The 27,036-nt window shown below is 41.3% G+C and overlaps 1 protein-coding gene across 4 annotated transcripts in view; it reads left to right on the top strand.

The window, feature by feature from the left end:
* DHX34 (DExH-box helicase 34) overlaps positions 1–27,036 on the top strand; it is a 387,340-nt gene that overhangs the window by 219,695 nt on the left and 140,609 nt on the right. For all 4 annotated transcript variants that reach the window (XM_069207613.1, XM_069207612.1, XM_069207614.1 and 1 more), the window contains 2 exons: positions 5,800–5,920; positions 6,661–6,767. In XM_069207613.1, the coding sequence (XP_069063714.1) occupies positions 5,800–5,920; positions 6,661–6,767 (228 nt within the window). The remainder of the gene's footprint in view (positions 1–5,799; positions 5,921–6,660; positions 6,768–27,036) is intronic.

The raw sequence follows: 27,036 nt of genomic DNA, 5'->3' as shown, positions 1-27,036 counted from the left end.
CTTGACACTCGTGTTCAAAATCATCGCACTCAGCAGCACCTAATGTGAGTGCACCATGCGCGGTAAAGTTAAAGTTAAACTCTAGCGTTTCACCCTTAACCGTGTATCAAACCATTGCGCTTAGCAACATTTACCGTGGGGGCAGCGAGCATGAGAAAATACAATTTTGAAACGCTTGACTCTACGGATGAAGATCAGCGTATTTGTAGTCTAACAAAGGAAATTTTAACGACCTACCTGTCCATCTGCTTGTATGGTAGTGTCCGATTTCATTTCCTGGAAAAGAAACAAAAGAAGGACCAAGTTAATAACAAAAATAAAAGATGGACTATAGTGAGAAAAAGGAAAAAGGAGAAATATAGAGGACTGATATACACAAACAACTACAAACAAAGCAATGCAAGAAATGGAAATATAATTAAAGAGTTAGTAAAAAGGAATAACATATACACTTTATATTTCCAAGTACATCAAGTACATTAACAAAAAACTAAAAAAATTCAAACGTGTTAAGCAAAATGGGAGACCAGATTATGACTTCACCTCCACCTTTTTTAGCTACACCTGGGGAACCACCTATACCATGGAAACAATGGAAAAAGTTATTTGTGACATATAGGTTGACGTTTGGTGGTGATCGCTACGGTCCACTTAGGAGACCAGCAATTCTTCTACACCATCTGGGCATCGAGGGGAGAAGAATCTATGAGGATTTACCTGAAGTGTCCTTAGGAATGGGTGATGGACAGTCTACAAACGTTTTTGATATGTCTATGCAGATGCTGGATATTCAATTTATTCCGAAAACTAATCTTGTTCTTGAACGTCATACATTTTTTTCAAGAGTGCAAACAGTGGATGAAGACATAGCGTCCTATGTAGCAACTCTAAGAGGACTTACGTTATCTTGCCGTTTTGAACAACTGACTGATTCTCCAATAAGGGATCAGATCGTGAGGTGTACGTATAATAAGAGAAAAGTTATTGATGAAGGATCCCAATTTGGAGGAGGCGTTACAATAAGCCAAGAGGATGGAACACACTGTAATTTGGCTGCAAGAAATAGATGAACCCAATAAGTAAATGAAACAGAGTATCGTCTGTGAAGTTAGAAATAAAAAAGACTTACAAATTGATGGGGGGAAAAAAACAAAATTCCCAAAAACTTTCAAGACGTGAGAGGAGAAGGTGGAGAGAAGCAGAAGAAGTTCGGATGGAGAGAAGTAAAATGCTATTGGTGTGATGCTCCAGGACATATCGCGTCTAGTAAAATATGTGCAGCTAGGAACGCGATTTGCCGAAATTGTTGCAAAAGAGGACATTTTGCTAAAGTATGTAAATTCAAGTGTAACAGCGGTGGCAGCAGAACAATTCAAGAACTCCAGGATGTGTGTGAGAATGTTCAGGAAGTAATTTTAACTGTGGAGGAAGACCTTGGTAATCCAAACAATGGAAGTGAAAGCTCAGTTACGGAGCTGTCAGAAGAACAAGTAAAAATGGAAAGCACTGATATATTAGAGAAACTGTATGCTCAAATATTTTTGAACAAAGTGCCAGTCAAGGTACTATTGGACTCAGGAAGTTTGTTCACCCTCATTTCAAAATAAGTATTTGAGTCTGAGTGGATGGACTCACGGAATGATAAACTCATAGAACCAGATATAAAGGCTGTGGGTTATGCAGGAAAAAGGATTGGGATAATTGAAATGCGATGGATGACAATTATTTTTAAAGGTAGAGCCGTTCATGAAAAGATATATATCACAGACTATGGAACAAACTTATTGGGCTGGCGCCATCAAAGAGATTTAGGCATAGTTTTGGATCCTAATACGAAGGAGCCAGTAATGCTTACAGTAAAAAAGAGAATAGAGGAAGTAAATGTAAAGTTGCAGCATAATCTGATTGTAAATCATCCAGAAGTTTTTGTTGTCAAAAATGGGTTTGTTGAAGGGTTTCTCTCACAAAATAGTACTGAAAAAAAATGCAAAGCCTGTGGTTCACAAGGTACGGAATGTTCCGAATTTAATGAGAGAACCCTTAAAATAGGAGTTGGATAGACTGTTACGGGATGACATCATTGAGCCCATCGAATCTTCGGAATGGCTTGCCCCAGTCGTGGTGGCGCCGAAGGAAGGAGGAAAGATTTGTGTATGCATCGATCTTAGCAATCTAAACAAAAATATATGGGTCGATAGGCAACCTTTGCCGAATATTTCAGAAATATTATCTATTGAAGGGAAAGGGAATGTATTTAGTGTTCTGGATATGTCATCTGCATATCATCAGGTAAATCTGCATGAGGATTCTAGACACCTGACATCTTTTGTAACGCCGTTAGGAGCTTTCCATTACAAAAGGATGCCTTTTGGGCTTGCCTCTGCTTCTGCTGTATTTCAGAGGATAATGGGAAATATATTTGGGGATATGGCTGAAGCATTGTGTTCCCAAGATGACATACTCATTGTGGGGAAAAGTGAGAGTGAACATGATCTTTTGTTTGCAGAGGTTATGAATAGATTGGAAAAAAAAGGCCTGACCATTAAAGAGGAGAAGTGTCAGATTCGGAAGCCTGAGGTGACATACTTGGGACACGTTACAAATAGTCAAGGTATTAGACCAAAGAAAAGTATGGTGGCTGCAATTGAACATGCGCCTGAACCTTGCAGTAAGGATGAGTTGAGGTCTTTTCTAGGTCTTGCGGAGTACTGTGCAAAGTTGATAGGAAATTTTATGAAAATAGTTGAGCCTTTGAGGAAACTTATGAAGAAAGGGGTGGTGTATGATTGGAATATAGATTGTAGGCATGCTTTTGAAGAAATAAAGAGGTGTATTTTGGAAGCTCCTACTTTAGGAGTGTTTGATGTGACATGCGAAAACTTATATCACTCCTGATGCTAGTAATGTAGGCATTGGAGCGATCTTGACGCAAGTCAAAAATGATCAAGAATATGTGGTTGGGTTTGCATCAAGAAGACTGCAGGGTGCGGAGATTTCATATTCTGTGATAGAAAGGGAGTTTTTAGCTTGTTGCTGGGGGATCAATCATTTTAGATTCTATGTGTGGGGTGTACCCTTCAGATTAAGGACGGATCATAAGCCGTTAACATATATTTTTAAAGGCGGACGTGGGTTGGAAGGAAATGTTACACCACGTATTTCGAGGTGGTTATTAACTGCGATGGATTACAACTTTGTTGTAAAGTTTGTAAAAGGAAATAGAAATGTGGTGGCAGATTATCTATCAAGAATGCCAGTAGAAGTGGATGAAATTGTGGAGGACAGATTTGAAGGTGGTGTGGAAACGGTTTTAGGAGAGGTGGCTGTAAGTGTACATGAGTGGTAGAGTGCGAAGGCGAATGATCTAGTTATGAGGTGGGTAGAAGAAAGAGTAGTCAATGGATGGAGAAGTGAGGATGAACAGTGCAGTGATGTGGCTGGTTATTTCAAAGTCAGAGATCAATAAAGTACACAGAATGGAAGACTGTTGTGGAGGAATCAAATTGTTCCTCCAGAAGGAGTGCGTAAGCACATCATTAATATTACTCATCAAGGACACTTGGGTCGGGGAATGATGAAGAGAAAAGTAAGACAATCATTTTCGTAGTCAGGCACGGACCGGCAAGTGGAGGAAACAGTGAAGAATTGTGTTGTGTGTGCCAGTAGTGATAAAACTAAGGTGGTAAGGCAAACTCCATTAGCGCCAATAAAGTTTCTGGGCAGACCTTGGGAAAAATTGGCTGTAGACTTTATTGGTCCTGTTTCGAGATTGGGTGTGAAGAGTAGGTACATAATGTTATTGGTGGGCAATCATACTAAGTGGTTTGTAGTCAAAACTGTGGATCAGGTGAATACTTCAAAGGTAATAGAATTCTTTGAAGAAACTTTCATGGAAGAAGGATTACCTAAAACAATTGTATCAGACAATGGTGTACAATTTGTATCACTAGAGATGACTAATTATCTGCAAAAGATGGTAATTGTCCATGAAAGAGTTGCTCTGGTCCGTCCACAGGCCACTCTTGTAGTGGAAAGGGTGAACTGCATAGTGATGGAAAACATTGTTATCATTGGCTAATCATCTTCCTCGGAGGAGAGAGTTGAGTAGAATGATGTGGACATACAGAACAACCCCTCATTCTGTAACGGGAGTGTCATCATTTGTGTCTTTGAAAGGAAGAGAGCCAGGCGTGAAAGAGTGTCCTATTGGTTGAAGGCAAGGGGAAAGGTAATAGTAAATAGAGAATTGATCAAAGGAAAAGTTGAAGAGATGCAAAGGAAGAACATCCAACATTATAACAAGAAAATGGGTGGGAAACAATGTCACATACGAAGGGGCAATTGGGTGGTGACAAGGAAGGGTGGAATTGTTTTAAAAGATGATAGCAAATATTCTGCTCCTCAAATGGTAACTGATGTTAAACGCAATGTGGTAATTTTGGAAAATGGCTCATCGTGGAGTATGGGAGTATATGTAAAGTTAATCATTAAAATTGTTTTTCTTTCTAGGTGATGATCTCCCTTTGATAAGGAAACAAAAATAATAATAATTTATAAGGGAAGATGTTTATGTATTTAATTCCCAGTGAATTTTGTTCTTTATGTAAAATTAGACCTTCATCTTTTGTGAGGCATATTTGTGAAATTCTTAATTGTTGATCTGTTTTTTTTTATGTTGTAGATTTTTTTTTATATATTTGCTTGTTATGTTATTTAAGTATTGTAAGGGGGGATATGTGTGGAGATAACCTGTGGATATGTGCCAGGAGTAGGGTCTGGAATGTGATGAGGTAAGCGGTGAGGTCAGATGGAACAGTGGGGGTTGAAGGAGAGGAAGAAGTAGAGAGTTGAAGTGTGGAGCTGTGCTGAACATGTTGTCATACTAATGCACTTGAAATAAAGTAGAAGACAAACAGAACCGTGGGAGGGTGATCTTTACAGTTTCAGAAAGCCTAAAGCTAACAGGGGTATTTAGGAATATGTAAAAAAAAAAAAAAAAAGAAGAAAAGAAAAGGCATACAAGATAATAACTGGCATACTGTAACCTTCCAACAATCTGGAGTATTTTTTCTAATAAAAAGGGTCACAAGATTTATACCACCATGTTTAATGGGAATTGTTGCATTTTTAAGATAAGGTTGCAATAAATGTTTGCGTCAAACATGTTGAAAAAACTATGGGCCTGATTTAGAAGTCAGTGGAGGGGAATACTCCATCACAAACGTGACTGATATCCCGTCCACCATATTACGATCCCATTCTAACCTGTGGGGATTGTACTACGGCAGACAGGATATCCGTCACGTTTGTGACAGAGTATTCCCTCCACCGACTTCTAAATCAGACCCAAAGTCTTTTTGCTGAAAGTGAAAAGCAGATTGGCATGGCACTGTTCGTTTGTGCCACTGAGCATTGTAATGGAAATGTAATTTATTTTATGTTATTCAGGGTGATGATTGAAGCCTGACTGTTGATGTACCATGGGACAATGCTTTGAGTTACACACACAACATATTTACAGGATCTCTTAGCAAGTCGTTAAATGACACGATTCTACATTAAACAAGCTCTGCAGAGCCATTTGGTTTGGTTTATTGCGTTAAACTTATTGGCTTTGACAGTGTTTGTTCGTGAAGGGTGCTGTTAAATCTGTTTCCAGGCCCTGCATGAAAGCTCATATGTAAATCCATCTTTGTGTTTTCTCTTGTAGTTTGTTAAAACATACAGAGCTGTATTTGACCAATAAGGCTAAAAAAGATTTTCCTAACTTTAATATAAATATTGTTTATTATGTTTCAGATTTTTCACACCAAAAATAAACAGGGCATAATTATGCATCCCACAAGCGTGTTTGCCAGTAACCCTGAACTGCTCCAGGTTGAAAATGATGACGATGATGCCCCAGGCAGTGACAGGCAAGGTACTGAGAAATCTTAAGATGTTCAGTTAAGATACAAATATATGGAGTAAAGATGCCTGTATAGAAATCTAATGTTTGAGCGCTACCTCGAGTTAAACATAATATTGGTTACACCAGTCAAATCTAATGTTAATACGCTTGCATTATGTGAAACTGCTTTTAATGGTATTTGAAAATATGCATAACTTTCCTCTAGTAAAATATGAATTCAGTATTTTTAAACTACAAAATGACCCACAGCCAACCTCAGGCGCTTAAAACTCATCCTTTCAGGAGACTGTTGTACTGCCAACATTAGAAAATGTGTGGTGCTTAGAGGTTCCTCTCCGATGACTGTCTGCAGGCTTAGCAGCAAAACAGTTTTTGTTTATATTTTTCAACAATGATGTTGCATTTTTATCTTTTACACTTAAAAAGAAAATTGAATGAAAAAACAACGAACTGCGGCAATACGAGAATTCCTAGCAAAAGGAGCCTTTTGAAAGATGTTAACCGTACTAGTCTAGGTCACTGAGGTGGTAGATACTGCATCGAATGGCAGCACCATTGTGGTTCTGTGACTTTGCTAAAAAAAAAAAATATATATATAAAAAAAAAAATATAAAAAAACGAACAGTAGGGTAAGGGTATTTCCCAAGGTTTCTTGTTTAATAGAGTTACCTTACAAGCAGATAGTCAAACCTGTCTCCTGTGCATTTTATTGGGCTCGCTGCTCTTATAACATTGGTGGTGTTTTGCAGGTTCTAAGAAAGGAATGAGTGAACACCACCAGCTTCTGGCCTTCGTGTCCCTGTTGGAAACCAACAAGCCTTACGTGGTTAACTGCATTCGGATTCCCGCCCTCCAAGTAAGTCACCTACTTTTTAACATTGTTATGCCTCACTTTATTTTAATAAGTAACCAGCTTTGTTATAGCTATAGTTCCGCCTACTCCACTAGCTGGAGTCGTGGATGTACATGGTGATGTGTTTTTCAAGATGTGACTTCCTCTTGCTTGTGATTTATTTCGTATAAGTGCATGAATGCATCCGAATATCAACCTCAATAACCTTTCAAGTATTTGGAATTAGCACCGTGAATTTCTGCTCGAAATACCTAAATGGTATGATATAGCTTGTATATTTTTTATATTAGACATTTTTGAAACCGGTATACATGTTGTTATATGTCTCATTACGTCTCAGTACATAGGTACTTCATCTTTTCACATCAGTGACGTGTATATTATTTTTACTTGCTAAACCCTGTAAACGTACATCTGCTATCGTTAGTTCTGTTTCCTTGCAGGTTTTTTTGAAGACCCAGCAGCACAAATCTGTTTTAACACATTTGTATCCCCACTTAGGAGTTACATTAAGAAATAAGTCCTTGTTTGTAAACAGTAGCATATATAGGTAAAAAGACTGAAAGAAAGAGAAAGTGAGTGTACATGCTCCAAACAAATCGACATGTGGTTTCTGAGGGTTTAATGTATACATATATTGGATTCCTGATTTGTGACTGGTATTAAGGATGCTGAAAACATTGAAAAAGTGTTTTTTATGTATTGTTAAGTCTTAAGGTCTAGAAGTGCAAGTCCATCCCAATTGCTCCTTGCTGAATCATTGTATCTTTTTTAGATTCACATGCCTCATTTGCTCCGCACCACCAGACGAGAGTCTCTGGTAAATTGTTAAATAAATATAGAGCAGTGCTAAACGAGCACTAGCAAAGCCAGTAGGGTTGGCTGTGTTATATTTAAAGTGATTCTACATTGATTAACACGTTTATGTGCCTGTTTGACTAGATGGATGAGAAAATTAGTCAGTGGTTGGGTGGATTTGTGAGTGCATGGATGGATGAGTGAGTGACTGAGTGAATGGGTAATTAACAGCAGAGTGAATGGACGATAAACGGATGAATTGTTAAAAAGGTAAATTTGTGGTTGTATAAATGGTGAGTAAGTGCATGGTTGGATGAATACACACAGCTGCGCCAGTCTTACAGGTCTGAGCCGCTGACACAAATGGTGATAATGTAATAGAAATGCAAAGAAAAATCTGTAGTACACCATTCTTAGTAAATACTCCAAAGCTGGCCAACATCATGCTAGTCGTGACCACTTTATATAAGGACTTGCCATCATTTATGCCTGTTTACATTTGCCACATCTCTCAGTATTGCCTATATTATGTTTATATTTCCACAACTGCTAAATAATCCTAACTTCACATTTATGTTTTCCCCATTATCCAGTCGTAAGGCTTGTTCATGGGCCAGATGGCAGACTTGAGCTACTGGGCCTCAGCCTTGGTGGTTGAGGTCGTTTGGCTCTGGTGTTCTGGGGTATGTCCTACTATGGCTCTGCAAACTGGAACAAGTACACCCATTCTGCACTTGATTATTCCAGGGTAGAGGGCGAGCAGTCACAGACTTCTCAGGTAGTGTGTGGGGACACAAGTTCAGAGTTTAGCAACCAGCAGACAGTAACTTCAATTTGCAGCTCAGTGCTGGTCATTTAAGAAAATATAGTTCTTTTTAATCAAACAGCAGTTCTAAATAATACACAATCTAACTTTGTATGCAAGGTAGTGGATCTGATAGGGATTCTCTTGTGTGCTCCTTGTCTTCCCGGTGACCACTTGATGGCTGCTGCCAAAGTAGTTTAGGCAGAAGTATGAATCAGGCTTAGATGCTGTCTAATTTACCACCAGAAGTCAAATGCACACATTTTCACAGTTCCTTCCCTCGGTGGTGTAGTGGGTTAGTCTCTCATACTCCTCACAAGCAGATTGGGGGCATCACCATACTCCTGAAGGTAGGGCCTGAAGTGTATGAAGACAGTCACGGGGCCAATGTGCAAGCCAAGTGTTGCCCACAAATCTGTACATGAAACCGTGCTGCTCTGTTCTGTGGTGTAGCAGCCCCGGTACTTGAGCGGAGATGTGGGCCCTGCTGCTGTGGTTCCATTCTGCTGTGAGATGGGTGTGAGCTAAGACTGGGCCAAGTGACCAGGCAGGCTCTAGTTCTGACTCGGCTGTCACAGTCTCTATGCCAGCTATAGCCGCATCGGGCTGATGCAGTCACCACTACAGATGCTGACATATTGGGGCCAAAAAAGTGACTATGGCAGATCCTGTCCCACCTGGTCCGGTGCAGGCAATTACAGTCCCAATCAGGCCAATACAGGCTGTTACTTGTGGCAGATCCCACTAGGAGCATTTTAAGAGACTAGATAGGCCCTGTGCAGCACAGGTTGCTCCTAATTTCACTCTCTGGTAGTTTGTTTCCTCTGGATGTCCTTCAGTCCCTGGGATGCCCTAGAGTTTACCTCATCCTCAGTCTCTCCTCATTCAGAGCCAGGCAGTCTCCTTCCCTCTGTCAGCAAGCAGGCAGGTTTCTTGTCACTAAGATAACCTAAACTTCTCCAGCAAAAAGTGCATTCTTCAAGTGATGTTCCTCCACCTTTTGGAAGCTTGCTGTCAGGCAGACACCAGCCCTGGTCACACAGCAGCTCTTCAAATACTCTGTGGAACGTTCCCTTCTTTGGTCACGAAGGACTTGGAACTGGATCCAAGTGGGATGGTTTTGGTTCCGCTTTTATTCATTTTTTCCAGAGAGGGGCTGTGGATCCACTGGCAAACTTCAAACCCAGTTTGGGATGGTTCTCATTTCAAATTACCTTATCAAACTGCTCTTCAGACATAGGCTTCTCATTACAGGTAGCCCTGTGGCTGGATCCAGTCTGGGCACATTCATCACAGGCACAGTGAAGTGTGAGATTTCTGTATATGGTTGTAATCATCCTCTCCAAAGCAGGCCTGACCTAGAAACCTACTCATCTAGCGCAACAGAAACTCCAGTTGTACGTCTCACTTATACAGTGAACCATACGCCAGTGCTCTTTAATGACTAATCAGTAACCTCTGGCTAACAAAGGTCCTCATGGAATTTTTAAAGGTACCTCGGTCTCCATCCTCTTCACTTCAGTGTCTGGATCTCCATATCCCATTAGCATGAACAAGTTTCATCACCTTGAAGACTTTACGACGCCACCGCGGATTTCCACACAAGGTGCAAGCTACTATCTAGTTTGTACTATCCAAACTGAATTATGCCAGTGGTCTCTACCATGGATCATCTCTATCTATTGTGAAAAAACTACAACGTATCCAGAATTCTGCAGCCAGGCTACTATTACATGTAAAGCCGCAAGCCCACATCTCCCCTGCCTTGAGAGCACTACACTGGTTACCCGGGGCCAGAAGATGCACTTTCAAGCTGCTTTGTATCACCCACAAAGCTATACATGGAACAGGACTGCTTTTTATCAGAAACAAAATAACCAAATACATCCAACAAAGAAACCTCCGCTCAAGATTGGCATCCCGCCTTAGAACACCACAATACAAGAAAAAGACTATAGGTGGTACATCCTTTTCCGTTCAAGCAGCCAAACTATGGAATTCATTACCCCTAACTATAAGAGCCACAGATAACTTTCTTGACTTCAGAAAACTACGCAAGAGTTGGCTCTTTCCTTCATAACCACCATATTCAAACAACTATGGACTGCATATGCCTATGTTGATGAATATTTTTTCTGATTATGTGTCTCTTTCTAGTTATGTATAGTTCTTTAGAAAATATGTATCGGTACTATGTCATAACAATAAAATACACACACACTCTTTAAACCTGTTTGACTAAGTATATTTACCCATGGTTCTAATTATGTATTGTATGTACATATATGTGTGCATATGTGTGTGTATTCATGTGTGTTGTATGTGTGTGTGTATGTGTATATATATATATATGTTCGAAAGGAATGTGTAGCTGCAGATACACATGCTGTGCATATCCTGCCAACTAGTGTTGGGCTCGGAGTGTTACAAGTTATTTTTCTTCGAAGAAGTCTTTTCGAGTCACGAGATCGAGGGACTCCTCCCCTTTCGGCTCCATTGCGCATGGGCGTCGACTCCATCTTAGATTGTTTTCTTTCCGCCATCGGGTTCGGACGTGTTCCTCTTCGCTCCGTGTTTCGGTTCGGAAAGTTAGTTAAATCTCAGAAAACTCGACGGTATTGTTTGTGTTCGGTATCTGGTTAGTTAGAGCAGATCGACACCGAATAAAATAAGAGATCCGGTAGCCCTTCGGGGCTTCCATTCCCCGGCGGGGCCTGTTCGGCCCGACCACGTGCGTCTTCAAGGCTAATGGAACGGACCCCATTCCGCTTCTGCCTCAAATGCCACAATAAGTATCTTTACACAGGCCAGCATTTGGTCTGTAATTTGTGTTTGTCCCCCGAACACAAAGAGGATACCTGCGAGGCCTGCCGGGCAATTCGGTCAAAGAAGACGCTACGGGACCGGAGAGCTCGAAGGCTTCAAATGGCGTCGACACCGGCAGGACACGACGTCGAAGAGGAGGAGACTTACTCCATTCCGGATTCGGACTCGGATGAGGCCGAAACCGAGCAGCCGGCGAAAACCATGAGTACAACTGCCCCGGCTAAAACTCACACCAAGATAATGAAAGCCCAGGGGACGCCACCGCCGGCAGGCCATGGCTTAACCCGTAAACACGGTGACCAGCCATCGGCACCGAAAAAGGGCACACACGTGAAGAAGACATCCGACTCCGGTCGAGATACCGACACAGAGTATTCTCGGCACCGAGATACTGGCTCCGACCAGACTCGACACCGAGATACCGGCACCAACCAAAGTCGGCACCGAGAGATCGGCACCCCGAAACTGAAAAAAGTGGCTTCGGAACCGAAAAAGACTGCGGAAAAAGTTTTGGTGCTGAAACATCCAGCGTCGGAGCCGAAACAGAGCTCCTATTCGGAGGAACAGGGCCTGGCATCCCAACTTCAAGGCCATAGATTTGGACAAGAATTGGAGCAGGGAGAACCAGACTATACACAAAAAAGGCTCCATATTCAAAAAGACACAGGGAAAATAAGAACTCTTCCCCCTATTAAAATGAAAAGGAAACTTGCTTTCCAAGAAACAGAGAAACCGCCAAAAGCAAAGGTGGCGAAAGAAAAAACTCCACCACGTTTTTCGCCACAACCATCGCCAAGGCACTCATCGCAACTGTCACCTATTGCAACACCCCCTATGATGCAATCTCCAACGCACACAGGGATGTCCCAGGATGATCCAGATGCATGGGATCTCTACGATGCACCAGTATCTGATAATAGTCCAGAATGCTACCCGGCAAGACCGTCACCACCTGAAGATAGTACTGCTTACATTGAGGTGGTGTCCAGAGCAGCTACTTTTCACAATGTAGCACTGCATGCTGAACCTATTGAGGATGACTTTTTATTTAATACTTTGTCGTCAACACACAGCCAGTACCAGAGTCTGCCGATGTTACCAGGGATGTTGAAACACGCAAAGCAAGTGTTTCAAGACCCAGTCAAAAGCAGAGCTATTACACCTAGGGTGGAAAAAACGTACAAGCCTCCCCCTACAGACCCTGTGTACATCACGCAGCAACTAACACCTGACTCAGTGGTAGTAGGCGCAGCACGCAAAAGGGCAAACTCACAGACTTCTGGGGATGCACCACCACTCGACAAAGAAAGTCGAAAGTTTGATGCAGCGGGGAAAAGAGTTGCATCACAAGCAGCCAATCAATGGCGCATTGCCAATTCACAGGCTTTGTTGGCAAGATATGACAGGGCTCATTGGGATGAAATGCAGCATTTTATTGAACATCTTCCCAAGGAGTTTCAAAAGCGTGCACAGCAAGTGGTGGAGGAGGGCCAAAGTATCTCCAACAACCAGATACAATCGGCAATGGATACAGTGGACACAGCCGCCAGAACTGTGAACACAGCTGTCACTATCCGTAGACACGCATGGCCCAGCACCTCCGGGTTTAAGCCAGAGATCCAACAGGCTGTGCTTAATATGCCTTTTAATGGACAACAGTTGTTTGGGCCAGAGGTGGATACAGCTATAGAGAAGCTAAAGAAGGACACTGACACGGCCAAAGCCATGGGCGCACTCTACTCACCACAGAGCAGAGGCACATTTAGGAAGCCACAATTTAGAGGGAGGTTTCGAGGCCAAAGCGCAGAACCCTCAACCTCACAAGCCAGACCCACATACCAGGGCCAGTATCAAAGAGGAGGCTTTCGGGGACAATATAGAGGTGGACAGTTCCCTAAAACCAGAAGGAAATTCCAAAGACCCCACAAACTAAACAGTGACTTCAATGTCACAAATTCCCAACACATAACACCAGTGGGGGGAAGACTCGCAGATTATTACAAAAAATGGGAAGAAATAACTACAGGTATCGTGGGTCCTAGCCATTATCCAACATGGTTATTGCATAGAATTCCTACAATTACCACCAAATGTGCCTCCAAGAACAAACAACATGTCCAAACAGCACTTAGATCTATTACAACTATAAGTCCAAGCGTTGTTACAAAAAGAGGCAATAGAACTCGTACCCAACCATCAGAAAGGAACAGGTGTTTATTCCCTGTATTTTCTAATACCCAAAAAGGACAAAACTCTGAGACCTATCTTAGATCTCAGAACACTAAAGCTTTACATCAAATCAGATCACTTTCACATGGTAACACTTCACAACGTGATCCCCTTGCTCAAACAACAAAACTACATGTCAACATTAAATCTAAAGGATGCGTACTTCCATATACCCATACATCCTTCACACAGGAAATACTTGAGGTTTGTAATCCAAGGAGTACATTACCAATTCAAAGTGTTACCATTCGGGATAACAACAGCACCAAGGGTATTTACAAAATGCCTTGCAGTAGTAGCGGCACATATCAGAAGACAGCAAATACATGTATTCCCGTATCTAGACGATTGGTTAATAAAAACCAACACTCAGAAACAGTGTCTTCAACACACAAAATACGTCATAGAAACCCTTCACAAATTAGGGTTCTCAATAAACTACCTAAAATCACACTTACAACCATGTCAAATACAACAATACTTAGGAGCGACAATCAACACAAAAAAAGGGATTGCCACTCCAAGTCCACAAAGGGTACAAGCATTCCAAAATGTAATACAAAGCATGCACCCAAACCAACAATATCAAGTAAAATTAGTGATGAAACTTCTAGGCATGATGTCTTCATGCATAGCCATTGTCCCAAATGCAAGATTACACATGCGGCCCTTACAACAGTGCCTAGCGACACAATGGACACAAGCACAGGGTCAACTTCAGGATCTAGTGTTAGACCGCCAAACACACACCTCACTTCAGTGGTGGAATCCTTTACATTTAAATCAAGGGCGGCCCTTCCAAGACCCAGTGCCTCAATACGTGATCACAACAGATGCTTCCATGGTAGGGTGGGGAGCACACCTCAACCAACACAGCATCCAAGGACAATGGGACACTCAACAAAAACAACTTCATATAAATCAACTAGAACTACTAGCAGTGTTTCCAGCATTAAAAGCATTTCAACCACTAATAACCCACAAACACATTCTTGTCAAAACAGACAACATGATAACAATGTATTACCAAAACAAACAGGAAGGCACACACTCAACACAGTTGTGTCTCTTAGCACAGAAGATTTGGCATTGGGCGATTCACAATCACATTCCCCTAATATCGCAATACATACCAGGAATTCAAAACCAGTTAGCCGACAATCTCAGTCGAGATCCCCAACAGATCCACGAATGGGAAATTCAGCCCCAGATACTACAAACCTACTTCCAAAACTGGGGAACACCGCAAATAGACCTATTTGCAACAAAAGAAAACGCAAAATGCCAAAACTTCGCATCCAGGTACCCACAGCCTCACTCCAAGGGCAATGCGTTATGGATGAGTTGGTCAGGGATATTTGCTTACGCTTTTCCCCCTCTCCCACTCCTTCCGTATCTAGTAAACAAATTGAGTCAAAACAAACTCAAACTAATACTAATAGCACCAACTTGGGCACGACAACCTTGGTACACAACACTAATAGACCTGTCAGTAGTGCCTCAAATCAAACTACCAAACAGACCAGATCTGTTAACTCAACACAAACAACAGATCAGACACCCGAATCCAGCATCGCTCAATCTAGCAATCTGGCTCCTGGAGTCTTAGAATTCGGACATCTAGACCTTACACAAGCATGTATGGAGGTCATCAAACAGGCTAGAAAACCTACCACAAGGCATTGCTACGCAAATAAATGGGAACGATTTGTTTATTACTGTCATAATAATCAAATTCAGCCATTACACGCGTCCGCGAAAAACATTGTAAGCTACTTTCTACACTTACAAAAGTCTAAGTTAGCTTTTTCATCCATTAAAATACATCTCACAGCATTTTCTGCCTATCTGCAAATTACACATTCAACTTCACTATTTAGAGTCCCAGTCATAAAAGCATTTATGAAGGGTCTAAAAAGGATCATTCCACCAAGAACACCACCAGTTCCTTCGTGGAACCTCAATATTGTATTAACACGACTCATGGGTCCACCATTTGAACCCATGCACTCTTGTGGGATTCAATACTTAACCTGGAAAGTAGCCTTCCTAATAGCTATCACATCTCTCAGAAGAGTAAGTGAAATACAAGCCTTTACCAGACAGGAACCCTTTATACAAATACACAAACATAAAGTGGTTCTACGCACAAATATCAAATGTTTGCCAAAAGTTATATCACCGTTCCACTTAAATCAAACTGTGGAACTCCCAGTGTTCTTGCCAAAACCAGACTCTGTAGCTGAAAGAGCATTACATACAGTAGACATAAAAGAGCACTAATGTATTACATTGATAGAACCAAACAAATTCGCAAAACAAAACAATTGTTTGTAGCTTTCCAAAAACCTCATGCAGGGAATCCAAAATCCAAAGAAGGCATTGCCAGATGGATAGTTAAATGTATTCAAACCTCTTATGTTAAAGCAAAGAGAGAACTGCCTATTACACCAAAGGCACACTCCACTAGGAAGAAAGGTGCCACCATGGCCTTTCTAGGAAATATACCTATGACAGAAATCTGTAAGGCAGCCACATGGTCTACGCCTCATACATTCACTAAACATTACTGTGTGGATGTGTTAACAACACAACAAGCCACAGTAGGACAGGCAGTATTACGAACATTATTTCAAACAACTTCAACTCCTACAGGCTAAACCACCGCTTTTGGGGAGATAACTGCTTACTAGTCTGTGCACAGCATGTGTATCTGCAGCTACACATGCCATCGAACGGAAAATGTCACTTACCCAGTGTAAATCTGTTCGCGGCATGAGACGCTGCAGAGTCACATGCGCCCTCCCACCTCCCTGGGAGCCTGTAGCCATTATAAGTTGATAAAAATAAACTTGTACATTTGTAAATTTGTAAATATAACACTTTTAATCACATTACGTACATACATACTTACTCCATTGCATGGGCACTATTACTATATACACAACTCCTACCTCACCCTCTGTGGGGAAAACAAGCTAAGATGGAGTCGACGCCCATGCGCAATGGAGCCGAAAGGGGAGGAGTCCCTCGATCTCGTGACTCGAAAAGACTTCTTCGAAGAAAAACAACTTGTAACACTCCGAGCCCAACACTAGATGGCGGGATATGCACAGCATGTGAATCGTCAGCGTCTCATGCCACGAACAGATGTACACTGGGTAAGTGCCATTTTCCATATATATATATATATATATATATGTGTGTGTGTATATATGTTGTTTCTGTGCTTGGCATGTTCGTGGGTCATTGCATGGCTCCTGGGTGGCTTGTTATACTAGATATCTATGAATCCCTGCTCTCATCGTATCACACTTATCTACCCATCATCATATGTCATGTCTCTATCAAACTATCCTCCATTCCCACTCTGACTCATCCCAAATCCTTTCTACTACTTTCATCTCCTAAATAACTCTGCCTAAGCTCTTCGCTCCGCTTCGACATCTAACTTACCAAACCTCACTCTGCTACCATGACCTCCCACACAACCCTACTAAATTCTCCCTCATTTATCTCACCCTGCTACTATGCTCTCCCTAACCCTTCCACAGACTCTTCCCTCCTCCATCCCCCTTTACTCATCCCAAGCCTTTGGGTTGAGTAAATGAGGGATATACTCCCAATTAACACTTCTGGATTTCTTTCCTCCTCCACCCCTCCATTACTCCAGTCAATCTAACTAACAAACTCTCATATCCGCGGCTCAAATTAACTCATAATAATACTAAAACTGTACTCCTATTTCCCGATACTAATCCATCACTAATTCTTGTTGGGTTCCAGAGTAGCGTGCTACTCACCGAAAAGCGCTTCAATGCCTCGTCAGGGGTAGTAAGCGCTATATAAATACTAGAACAATACAATACAATATCTCAGCAACAGGAGTGCATGCAATTCACTTCCATTGTCTAGGAAAGATATCTTCATTCTCTGGCTTCTGCCATGGCAAGCAAGATGCATCCAACATGGATTCTACTGAGCTCAGCGTTCAGATTCGCTCACAGACAAAGCCCAACTACTGCATTTGCTCTACACTCACACTACACATGTACAAGAACTTGACTCGTATGCTGGGTTCCAGCACAAGGCTTTGAGCATACATACACATACATAACAGGAGAACTTTACACAAGAGGGTCCTAAAAGTCATAGATTCAGTAACACATTTAAAAAGGTCTGTTCACACTAGCAATCTGGAAAACTCCCTATGCTGCCACAACCACTTTCTATGCTGTGCCCATAACAGGGACTCTTTCTCTATCAATTGGTAGGACCTGTTTGGTGCACCCATCCTGGTCACAGGACAGGTACAGAGCCTTAGCTAATCAGGAACACATGCTTAGATCAGAGTGCTGCAAGGCCGAAAATAAAAGTCAGAATACCAAATATAGATGCAGTCAGGGCAGAGAAGCACAATATAGCAATACAAGGGACATTGCCGTTTAAACATCAGTAATCAATTTGGCTTATTCAGAAGTGCACCACTTCTCATTAATGTTGAATGCATGTTAATGTGGTCCAAGATGTGCACTACCGATTAGAGATCATGGATCCATGGCCATGTTTGCACCATCTGTCATTGATCCATAGTACATATTCAGATATTCAACATCACTCTCACCTACAGAGACATCAACTATTACAGTATACAGAGTAATGAAGTACGTCAGCCTAAAGACAGTCGCAGTATTGCTGCCTACTGGGAGAAATATAATATCCTATGTGTTGGAAAATGGTCCTTTCTGAAGGGCCACCCCAAACTTTTCACCTTTCTCCTCCTCCTCTTTTTCTGACCTCATTTTTGTTGCTTTAGGACTCTGGACACTTTACTACTGCTAACCAGTGCCAAAGTGCATGTGCTCTCTCCCTAAAAACATGGTAACATTGACTCATACCTAATTGGCATATTTAATTTACTTGTAAGTCCCTAGTAAAGTGCACTACATGTGCCCAGGGCCTGCAAATTAAATGCTACTAGTGGGCCTGCAACACTGATTGTGCTGACCACATAAGTAGCCCCTTAACGATGTCTCAGGTCTGCCATTGCAAGGCCTTTGTGCCAATTTCCCTGCCACTTCGAATTGGCATTTTGAAGTACTTAACCATCCTTAAACTCCCCTTTTTCTTAATATAGGTCACCTCTAAGGTAGGCTGTATGTAACCCTTAGGGCAGGGTGCTATGTAAGTAAAGGGCAGGACAAGTACTTATGTGTTTTACATGTCTTAGTAGCAGACAACTCATATATTCGTTTTCCATTACTATGAGGCCTGCTCCTCTCATAGGCCAGCCTTAAAACTGCCCTTATATACTTTTAAGTGGTAGATTCTGATCTGAAAGGAGTAGCCCCATCATGTTTAGTATGGCCAGAATGGTAATAGAAAATCCTGCTTACTGATGAAGTTGGATTTAATATTACTATTTTAGAAATGCCACATTTAGAAAGTGGGTATTTCTCTACACATGGGTCTCCCTGGGCAGGAAGGGTGGAGGGGCTCTCCCTTACATTAAAAAGGCCAGTAGCCTGCCCTCACACAAAGGAATGGTAATCCCCCCTCCCCCAGGGATCCTGGCAGACAGGGCTTGGTTAAAAGGGGAACTTGTGCACTTCAAAACAACTCTTTGAAGTTTCCCATACTTGAAAGGCATTTTGGGGTATGTACACTTTGTCTGTGACCCTCCAAAATTAGACACTTCTGGATTTACACCTGGACTCTGTCAGAGGGACTGCCTGGCTGCCCAAACGACTCATCTGGACTGCTTTGCTGAAAAGGACTGCTGCCCTTCTTGTTGCGTTGCTGCCCCCTGACTCTGCTGGAAGGACTCTGCGTTCCTCACAAGTGCTCTCCAAGTGCTTGGCTTGAGCTTGCCTCCTGTTCTGAAGTCTCAGGGCCACAAAGACTCACCAAAGAGAAGAAAATCCCTTTGCGTCGGAAAATCGATGCAACGCCTGTAGAAATCGACACAGCGCCTGCCTCGCGGCTGAAAAATCACTGCATCGCCTACCGGATCGACACAGCGCCTGCTCCTTCTTACCAGTGCGTCAAGGATTTTCATTGCATGATCCATAGGCGTCAAAATATCCTCACATCGCAGGGAGGAACCAAGGCTGCACTCCTGTAAATCGACACATCCTCTTGCAGCATGGAAAGAAATGACCCATCTTCTGTGCCATGCCGGAAAATCTAATGTATTGCCTTATTTTTCTACGCATCCTCTCCTCTGCGCCCCAGTGCATCATTATTTTTGGCGCATCCCAGGTACTGTGTGTTAAAAGTATACACCTGTTGATTCTTAAGGATTGAGACTCATTTAAACCTTTAAAAAGTGATATCTTGACTTGTGCATATTGGATTTTTGTCGTTTGGGTCTTATTTTATTCAGATAAATATTATCTATTTTCCTAAACTGGTATGGAGTAATTTTTGTGGTGTTTTCACTGTGTTACTGTATGAGTTATTGCACACATACTTTACACACTGCCTTCTAAGTAAAGCCTGCCTGCACTGTGCCAAGCTACCAGATGGTGAGCACAGGATAATTTGAATTGTGTTGTGACTTACCCTGACTAGGATTGTGGTCCCTACTCGGACGAGGGTGTATACCTCTATCAACTAGAGACCCAATTTCTAACACTATGGATAGATAATTTTTCTGCATTTTATAATACATTATGTATTACAGCCTAATCAACAATGTATCTTAACCTATGGATAGGTTTGTTTTCACATCCTACAGTGATTTAAAGATTAATAAGATATAGAAGGTTGATGTAATTACAGCCTGCAGAGAGAGAATGTGGCACAGCCTTCAGCAGCACAAATTATAGAGAGATATGCAGATCACTGCAAGATGAGGAACTGCAGTCTACAAAGAGATGTAATAGAAGAGCAAGCGTATAAGGGATGATATACTAAAAATGCTTGTTCTAATGTGGCTGATGGTCCCTGCCCAATACTCTATCAGAGGCACAGGCCTGTTGATAATTTCATAAAAGTCAGTCTTAATTTGGTGAAGTGGTTAACTCCTGACAAATGATAATACCGTAAGCTAAAGACATGTCGTCGACTTAAAACAGTCATTGTAACACATGTAATATTAAAGGGTAAAGAAAACAGTAGCGTTCTGAAGGCCAGCATTCGAGTAGGGTGCAGAGATTCTCATACTACAGCTGCCAGGTCAGATTAATGTCCCAGAGGTATCTGTTCGCACTACTGCCTCTGCCAATGCATCATTGTTACCATACTCAGTGGTACTCATTTATGAGCCTCTGAGTTTAGAAACCTGAGTTTATTTTTCAGGAATTCAAATACGGGATGTACAGTTTCACACAGATCTCTATACAAGAAGCAATAACCCTCAGAGGTGTGTACCGGTCATATGCTACAGTATGAGTTCAATTGCCTCAGAGACTGGAAATATTTACACTTTTCAAACTCATATTCCTTCTCGAATGGGTACCTTTCATTTTAAGGCACAATTTTAAAATAACATATGTAGCTAATTTACAATATAAATGTTGTTAGTTGCACATATACAACTGAAAAACAGAGGAATCCTGACGTGTACTTAGAATGAAGGGGTCTAGCCTAGTTTATTGTGCTTGTGATTTGTGCGATAATGTTGGTTGTGCTCAAGGTTTTGTTGACCGCTTATTGTTTTTAGTTATCTATGAATAGGTGGGTCTTTAACAGGTTAAAGATTCTTGCTAGGTTTGGTTTAATTTTTAACCAGAGTTATGTACCAAGTCAATCAAATCACTATCGTACCACTTTCTGTTGACTCTTAAATGTAGTACCTAAGATAATTTTTCACTTTAGGGACCCGTTGTCCCCTGGGTAGAACTACAGGAAACCCCACCCCCATTAGAGGAAGATCTAAAATTGCCTTCCATGTAGAGAGCCTTCGTAATTCCCGGGAAAATAGCACTATAGTTTCTGCACTGGCACACCTCTATCCCCAAAGCCCAAGGCTTTATCTACCATGGGATTATCTCTAATATTCGTGAAAGGTGAAATAACATTCAGCCGAATATACTTTTATTTCTGATTTGTCTAATTAGGTTTATACTAATCAGCAATTGTTGCGTAATTGGGCATGTTTTTGAGGAAAACATGTTTTTGTTAGTTTGTGTTTGGAATCTCACACACAGGGAAATAATCTATCCTTCGTTAATTCAGTTAGAACAACCATGGTGAGGAAATAGGATAACTTCTCTGCCAGCCCTGTTCCCAAAACCCTGCTCGTCCACCTTGTCCACTTGGACATAATGACAATTAATGCTGCCGGATTCGTTCTCTGATGAAGCCTTCCACGTACTACATTACCTTATTACGTGCTAATTTCATACAAGTGCTAGAAGTTCACCGATATGTGTTTCCATGAATGAAGAAAACATATCTTGTCCCATGGTTCAAAAGTGAAAGATGCCACTGAGCATACATACACACACTGATGCATTTTCCTAGATGAATGAGAGAAACGACGGATGACACACTAGGACATTGGGCCTGTTAGAGCTGTATAAGTGTCTAATCTGACTCTGGATAACTTCTCTGCCAGCCCTGTTCCCAAAACCCTGCTCGTCCACCTTGTCCACTTGGACATAATGACAATTAATGCTGCCGGATTCGTTCTCTGATGAAGCCTTCCACGTACTACATTACCTTATTACGTGCTAATTTCATACAAGTGCTAGAAGTTCACCCATATGTGTTTCCATGAATGAAGAAAACATATCTTGTCCCATGGTTCAAAAGTGAAAGATGTCACTGAGCATACATACACACACTGATGCATTTTCCTAGATGAATGAGAGAAACGACGGATGACACACTAGGACATTGGGCCTATTAGAGCTGTATAAGTGTCTAATCTGACTCTCTATGACATTAATAACGTTATTACTTTCTAATGATAAGAGCAGAAAGCATTGGTAAAAAAAAAAAAGTTATAATGTGGCTGCCTATCTAATCCCCAAAGTTAAAGAATGATGATAAATCAGATCTGGAGTTTTCCCATCACATTAAATGTCCTAAGCTCATACAGTCAATGCTCAATGCAATTTTGGAGTTAGAGTCCATTATATATACCTAGGAACAAAAAACCTGGAGTACACGATTCCAAAAAAAACAGGATTGGATGAAGTAAAACTGACACCAGGTGTGGTGCGTTAGAAACTAAAAACCTGTAAAATTGTATTCTACAGCTTATACATTAGCTGTCTAGCACACACTGACAGTTTCTAAAACCTATTTGAAACTTGTTTTGCATTGGTGTGTACCGGAAAGCAACCTTGCAGAACTATCCCACAGAAGCCCAATAATGTCCAGGTGGTGGCACCCTGAAAGGAATCCTCAGACGGTGCCCCTTTGGGAAGGCAGAGGTGGACTAGGTGGATTATAATTTCAGCAAACTGGGAGATAGGGCTGCTGGAAATTTACCCAGTCAGCCTCAAAAACCTCTTGGAGATGACACTTCAAAAGGAAACAGCAGGGCTTGGGGGCTCAGAGAATTGTAACAGGTACTCTCAAAATTACTGTTTGTGCTCACGGTCACATGTTTCATCCTTCTGAGGTCCGTAAAATGAATACTGTTCAGTTTTGTAACAATAAACACATGGGGCCGTTTTATCGAGCCGTGGGTGCCAACGTTTTGCACCTTGGAGCACTATTGTAGTAAAAAGTGGCTGCATAAACATGATGCCCCTTTTGTAATGCAGAACATGTGCGTGTTTTTGTTTATTTGCATATGGGCGTGGCCCCATGCAAATTAGAGAATTATTTGCCTTTGCACCTGTGCCATATTACAGATGAAGGCAAAGAGGCCATCAGGAGGCATACTGACTACGTATCACACGCACGTGAACACAGTCAGTGCACTCCCAGCTCCCCCCACCCACTGAAGAGGAGACAATGGGCCCTTGGGACACTACAAGCACCCCTCTATAGGCAGGTGCAGTCACTTCCTGCTTCTGCCTTCAGGAGAACCTCCTACTCCTTTTTAGACGCAGGCCGTGTTGCCACGTGCACAATGAAAGGTGGACTGGCTGCTTCAAATTCCTGGTCTGTCTTTCAGTAATGCACTGTTCACAGTGGAGGTACTGATTTGCACCTGCATTGAGAACAGGTAATTTGGTGCGTTCCTGTGCACTGCCCGCTCTGTGCTGGGCACAGCCACTTTTAAGTGTGTTCCCCATTTCAGAGTGGGACATTACACCTTAGCTGTAAAACAACCGTTGTTATTCAGCACTAGAATATCTAATGGGTGAATGTTTACAAATACACATCATGTTATGTCATTCTAAAATTAACACCCGTGCATGGAAGAACTAATACTGGGCACTTACAGCCAATCTGTGATTATCGATCATGGCTTCGAGATAATGATTAAAAACAAGCGCTTCATTGAGCCAGCTCTGGTGCATGCACAGCAGGCAGCACAGCGAAGGCTCAAATGCGTGGCTGCTGGCTGCACTGCCCAGTTTACACCATAGTACAACAAAAGGGTACGTACCCAAACTGCAACCCTCATTTAGATTTCAGTCGGAAGTTCACACTGAACCTGAATTTCAGTGTCTGAGGAACTTTACATCTCTGGCACATATCTCTGTAAATATAAAGCCAGAATCCAGCAAAGTTGAAATCATGTGACAAAAATTAAGGCAACACTAATAAAATAGCTTATGCCACCCCTGACGCAGTTTAATCATCAAATCATTGTCTGGGGAGGAGAAAGGGAATACAGAGGCCATATCATGAAGATGTGACTCAAAGTCTCGAAGTCTGAGTAAACCTACTGATCATAAAAAGTTATTTTTAAAAGGAAACAGGCTAGTCGTTGTCCTTGTGCATATTAACTGTTTCTCATTCAGTCTAGTTTAGTAACCACACTCATTACATTTCTTAAAATGCAAAAGACTCAGAAGGAAAGAAGATGTTTTGGCATAATTATTAATATTTGAAAGAAGACTGATCATTTTTTTTTCTTTTTGTGGTACTATTTTTTGTGCAAACCCTGCACACTATTGATGTGACACACTCTGTGTGGGACTGAGACAGAAAACAGTCCCGGACACAAAAGTAAAAGTGCCCCCCATGAGTGAAATACTTCTCTAAAAAAGAGATCCATGTTTGCAGGTTAGGGTTGTTTTGAACTTGTAAATACACACTGTAAAAGTGCTCTGCAGGCTACTGAGAAACTGCATGCATTTGTGCCTGTTGCAGGCAATGTTTTTTAATATCCTGGAAATCAACAGTAAAAACGTGGTAAGCAGACTATAGAAAAAGCCCACAGTCAAAAAACTGGCCCACACACTGATCTGTCTGACCATCCCTTAGTCACTGCTTGATTGCCCTACTGTCCAGTCCAGTTCTGAACACACTCAGATGAACAACCCATTAACATAGGTTTTGGTTGCGTAAGTGATTCTAGGAAGAGGGTTTCTTATGCTCCCAAATGTCAGCAAGGTTGTTGCACAACATAATAATGCTCATAAATGTTGGAATACTGTATCACATAACAGTTTTATTGTGCTCCTGATTTGTCTTGTTCTTAGTTATGCAGTGTTAGTTTTAAAGAAGAGGAAGTTGTGTTCTGTCCTAATAATTTGTGTTTTACTAGTACTTTATTTTCATGTACTTATTTCACTCTGTTATCACATTGTATTGTTCGCTCTAGCTGTGTCCTTGCATGATGTACTCTCCCCAGGGTTCTAGAGAGCGTGGAGATACTGATTCATCAAGAGCGTGTGGGCTCTATAGTTCTAGCAAAAATACTTTTCTTCTTCATAATACCCAACTGTGAGCAGTATTACTTTTTTAGGAAAGTGTTATTTTAATGTTGTAGAGTAACAAAGGTTGTGAAGCCAGAATATGACTATAGAGCTTTTCCTGGTAGATTGTATATTGTGAGAATATGAAAGAACATTTTAGATGATAGTTGGATTACGTATAACGTTTGAAGGTGATTTTATGGTGTTATCTTGACTTTGGATCAGTGGCAATTGGTTTTGTAGGTAGCAACTGGAGCTGCACCACGTTGTTGGGATTTGGCTGGTGAGTGATGCAATCATTTCCGGCTACCATTATATCAAGTATTGTAGAATTTTCTGATACTCAGATATCTGTTGTTTATATGATAACAAGGATATGTGACGTAGTATTGTCCTCAATTTTAATTCATTTTGATTGTGCTGATTGTGTGTTAGGAACAATTCATTTTAGGATGCTATGTATTAGTTTGCTTTAGAGCATCCCAAGCCCCAAACTCTTGCTATCTTTGCCCCATTGCCTGCTTTTCTGCAGATAAATAATTTTGCTGTTTTTTTCTGTTGTGATTGATACTGGTTTGCTGTTCTACTTTGCAGAGTCACATTTTTGGATTTCGAGAAGTGGTGTTTAATTAGAGAATTAAAATATGGATTTTATATAGGATGTAATGCTGGATCTTTGTGTGCCGTATTTGTGAGCTGTTAGTCTTGATTTATGCTGGACAGTTTTAACTCTGTCACCATTGTTGCATTCTTGCTCCATGAATTATCATTTCATTTTGTAATTGTATTTATATAGCGCTTACTAACCCTGACAAGGCATCAAGGCACTTTTTGGTGAGTAGCACGCTACTCCGGAACCCAAGAGGAATTAGTGGTGGAGTAGTATAGGGAAATATGAGTTCAGTATTAGTATTACTATGAGTTAATTTGAGCAGAGGATATGTGAGTTGGTCATATGGATTGACTAGAGTAATGGAGGGATAGAGGAGGGAAGAATCCAGAAGTGTTAATTGGGAGTTTATAGTAATTAGGATGAGGCTTGGGATGAGTAAAGGAGAGGTGGAGGAGGGAAAAGTCTGTGGAAAGGGGTTAGGAAGATCATATTAGCAAGAGGGGTTTTGGATGAGTCAAAGGTGAGATAAACGAGGGAGAATTTAGTAGAATTGTTTGCGAGATCATAGTAGTAAAGTGAGGTTTGGGGTGGTGAGCTAGATGTGGTAGATGAGGGAAGAGCTTAGGGTTATTTTGGAGATGAAAGTAGTAGGTTGGGTTTGGGATGAGTCAGAGTGGGGATGGAGGACAGATTGATAGAGATATAGGGTGATGGAGAGACAGAGTAAAGCTTACAACAGAGTAAAATGTATATTACTTTTTTAAATGTTTATTTATATATATATATATATATATATATATATATATATATATATATATATATATATATATATATATGCGTTTCGGCCGTAGCCTTGGTCACGGATAGAGTGGGTATACACACGCATCTATAAATAATACTAAACATAGAAAAACGACTACCGTCTACATCCCAGTGTAAACACCCTCACATTAGCGTCCATCTTAGAATAGTGCAAACATCCTTATTCATATACAACATTGTTAACAAAGTTAGTGTTTACACTGTGATGTAGACGGTAGTCTGTTTTTTATGTTTAGTATTATTTCTAGATGTGTGTGTATACCCACTCCATCCGTGACCAAGGCTATGGCCGAAACGCGTTGGAGGGGAGTCTTTTCTCCACAATAAATTTTGTTTATACTGACAGCATTCTGGAGGAGTCCTGGCTTTCCTTGAAGATAAGAGGAAACGTTGATAATTATATGG

The sequence above is a fragment of the Pleurodeles waltl genome, chromosome 9 (assembly GCF_031143425.1).
Source record: "Pleurodeles waltl isolate 20211129_DDA chromosome 9, aPleWal1.hap1.20221129, whole genome shotgun sequence".
Lineage (NCBI taxonomy): Eukaryota > Metazoa > Chordata > Amphibia > Caudata > Salamandridae > Pleurodeles > Pleurodeles waltl.
This window is presented reverse-complemented; position numbering and strand designations above follow the sequence as displayed.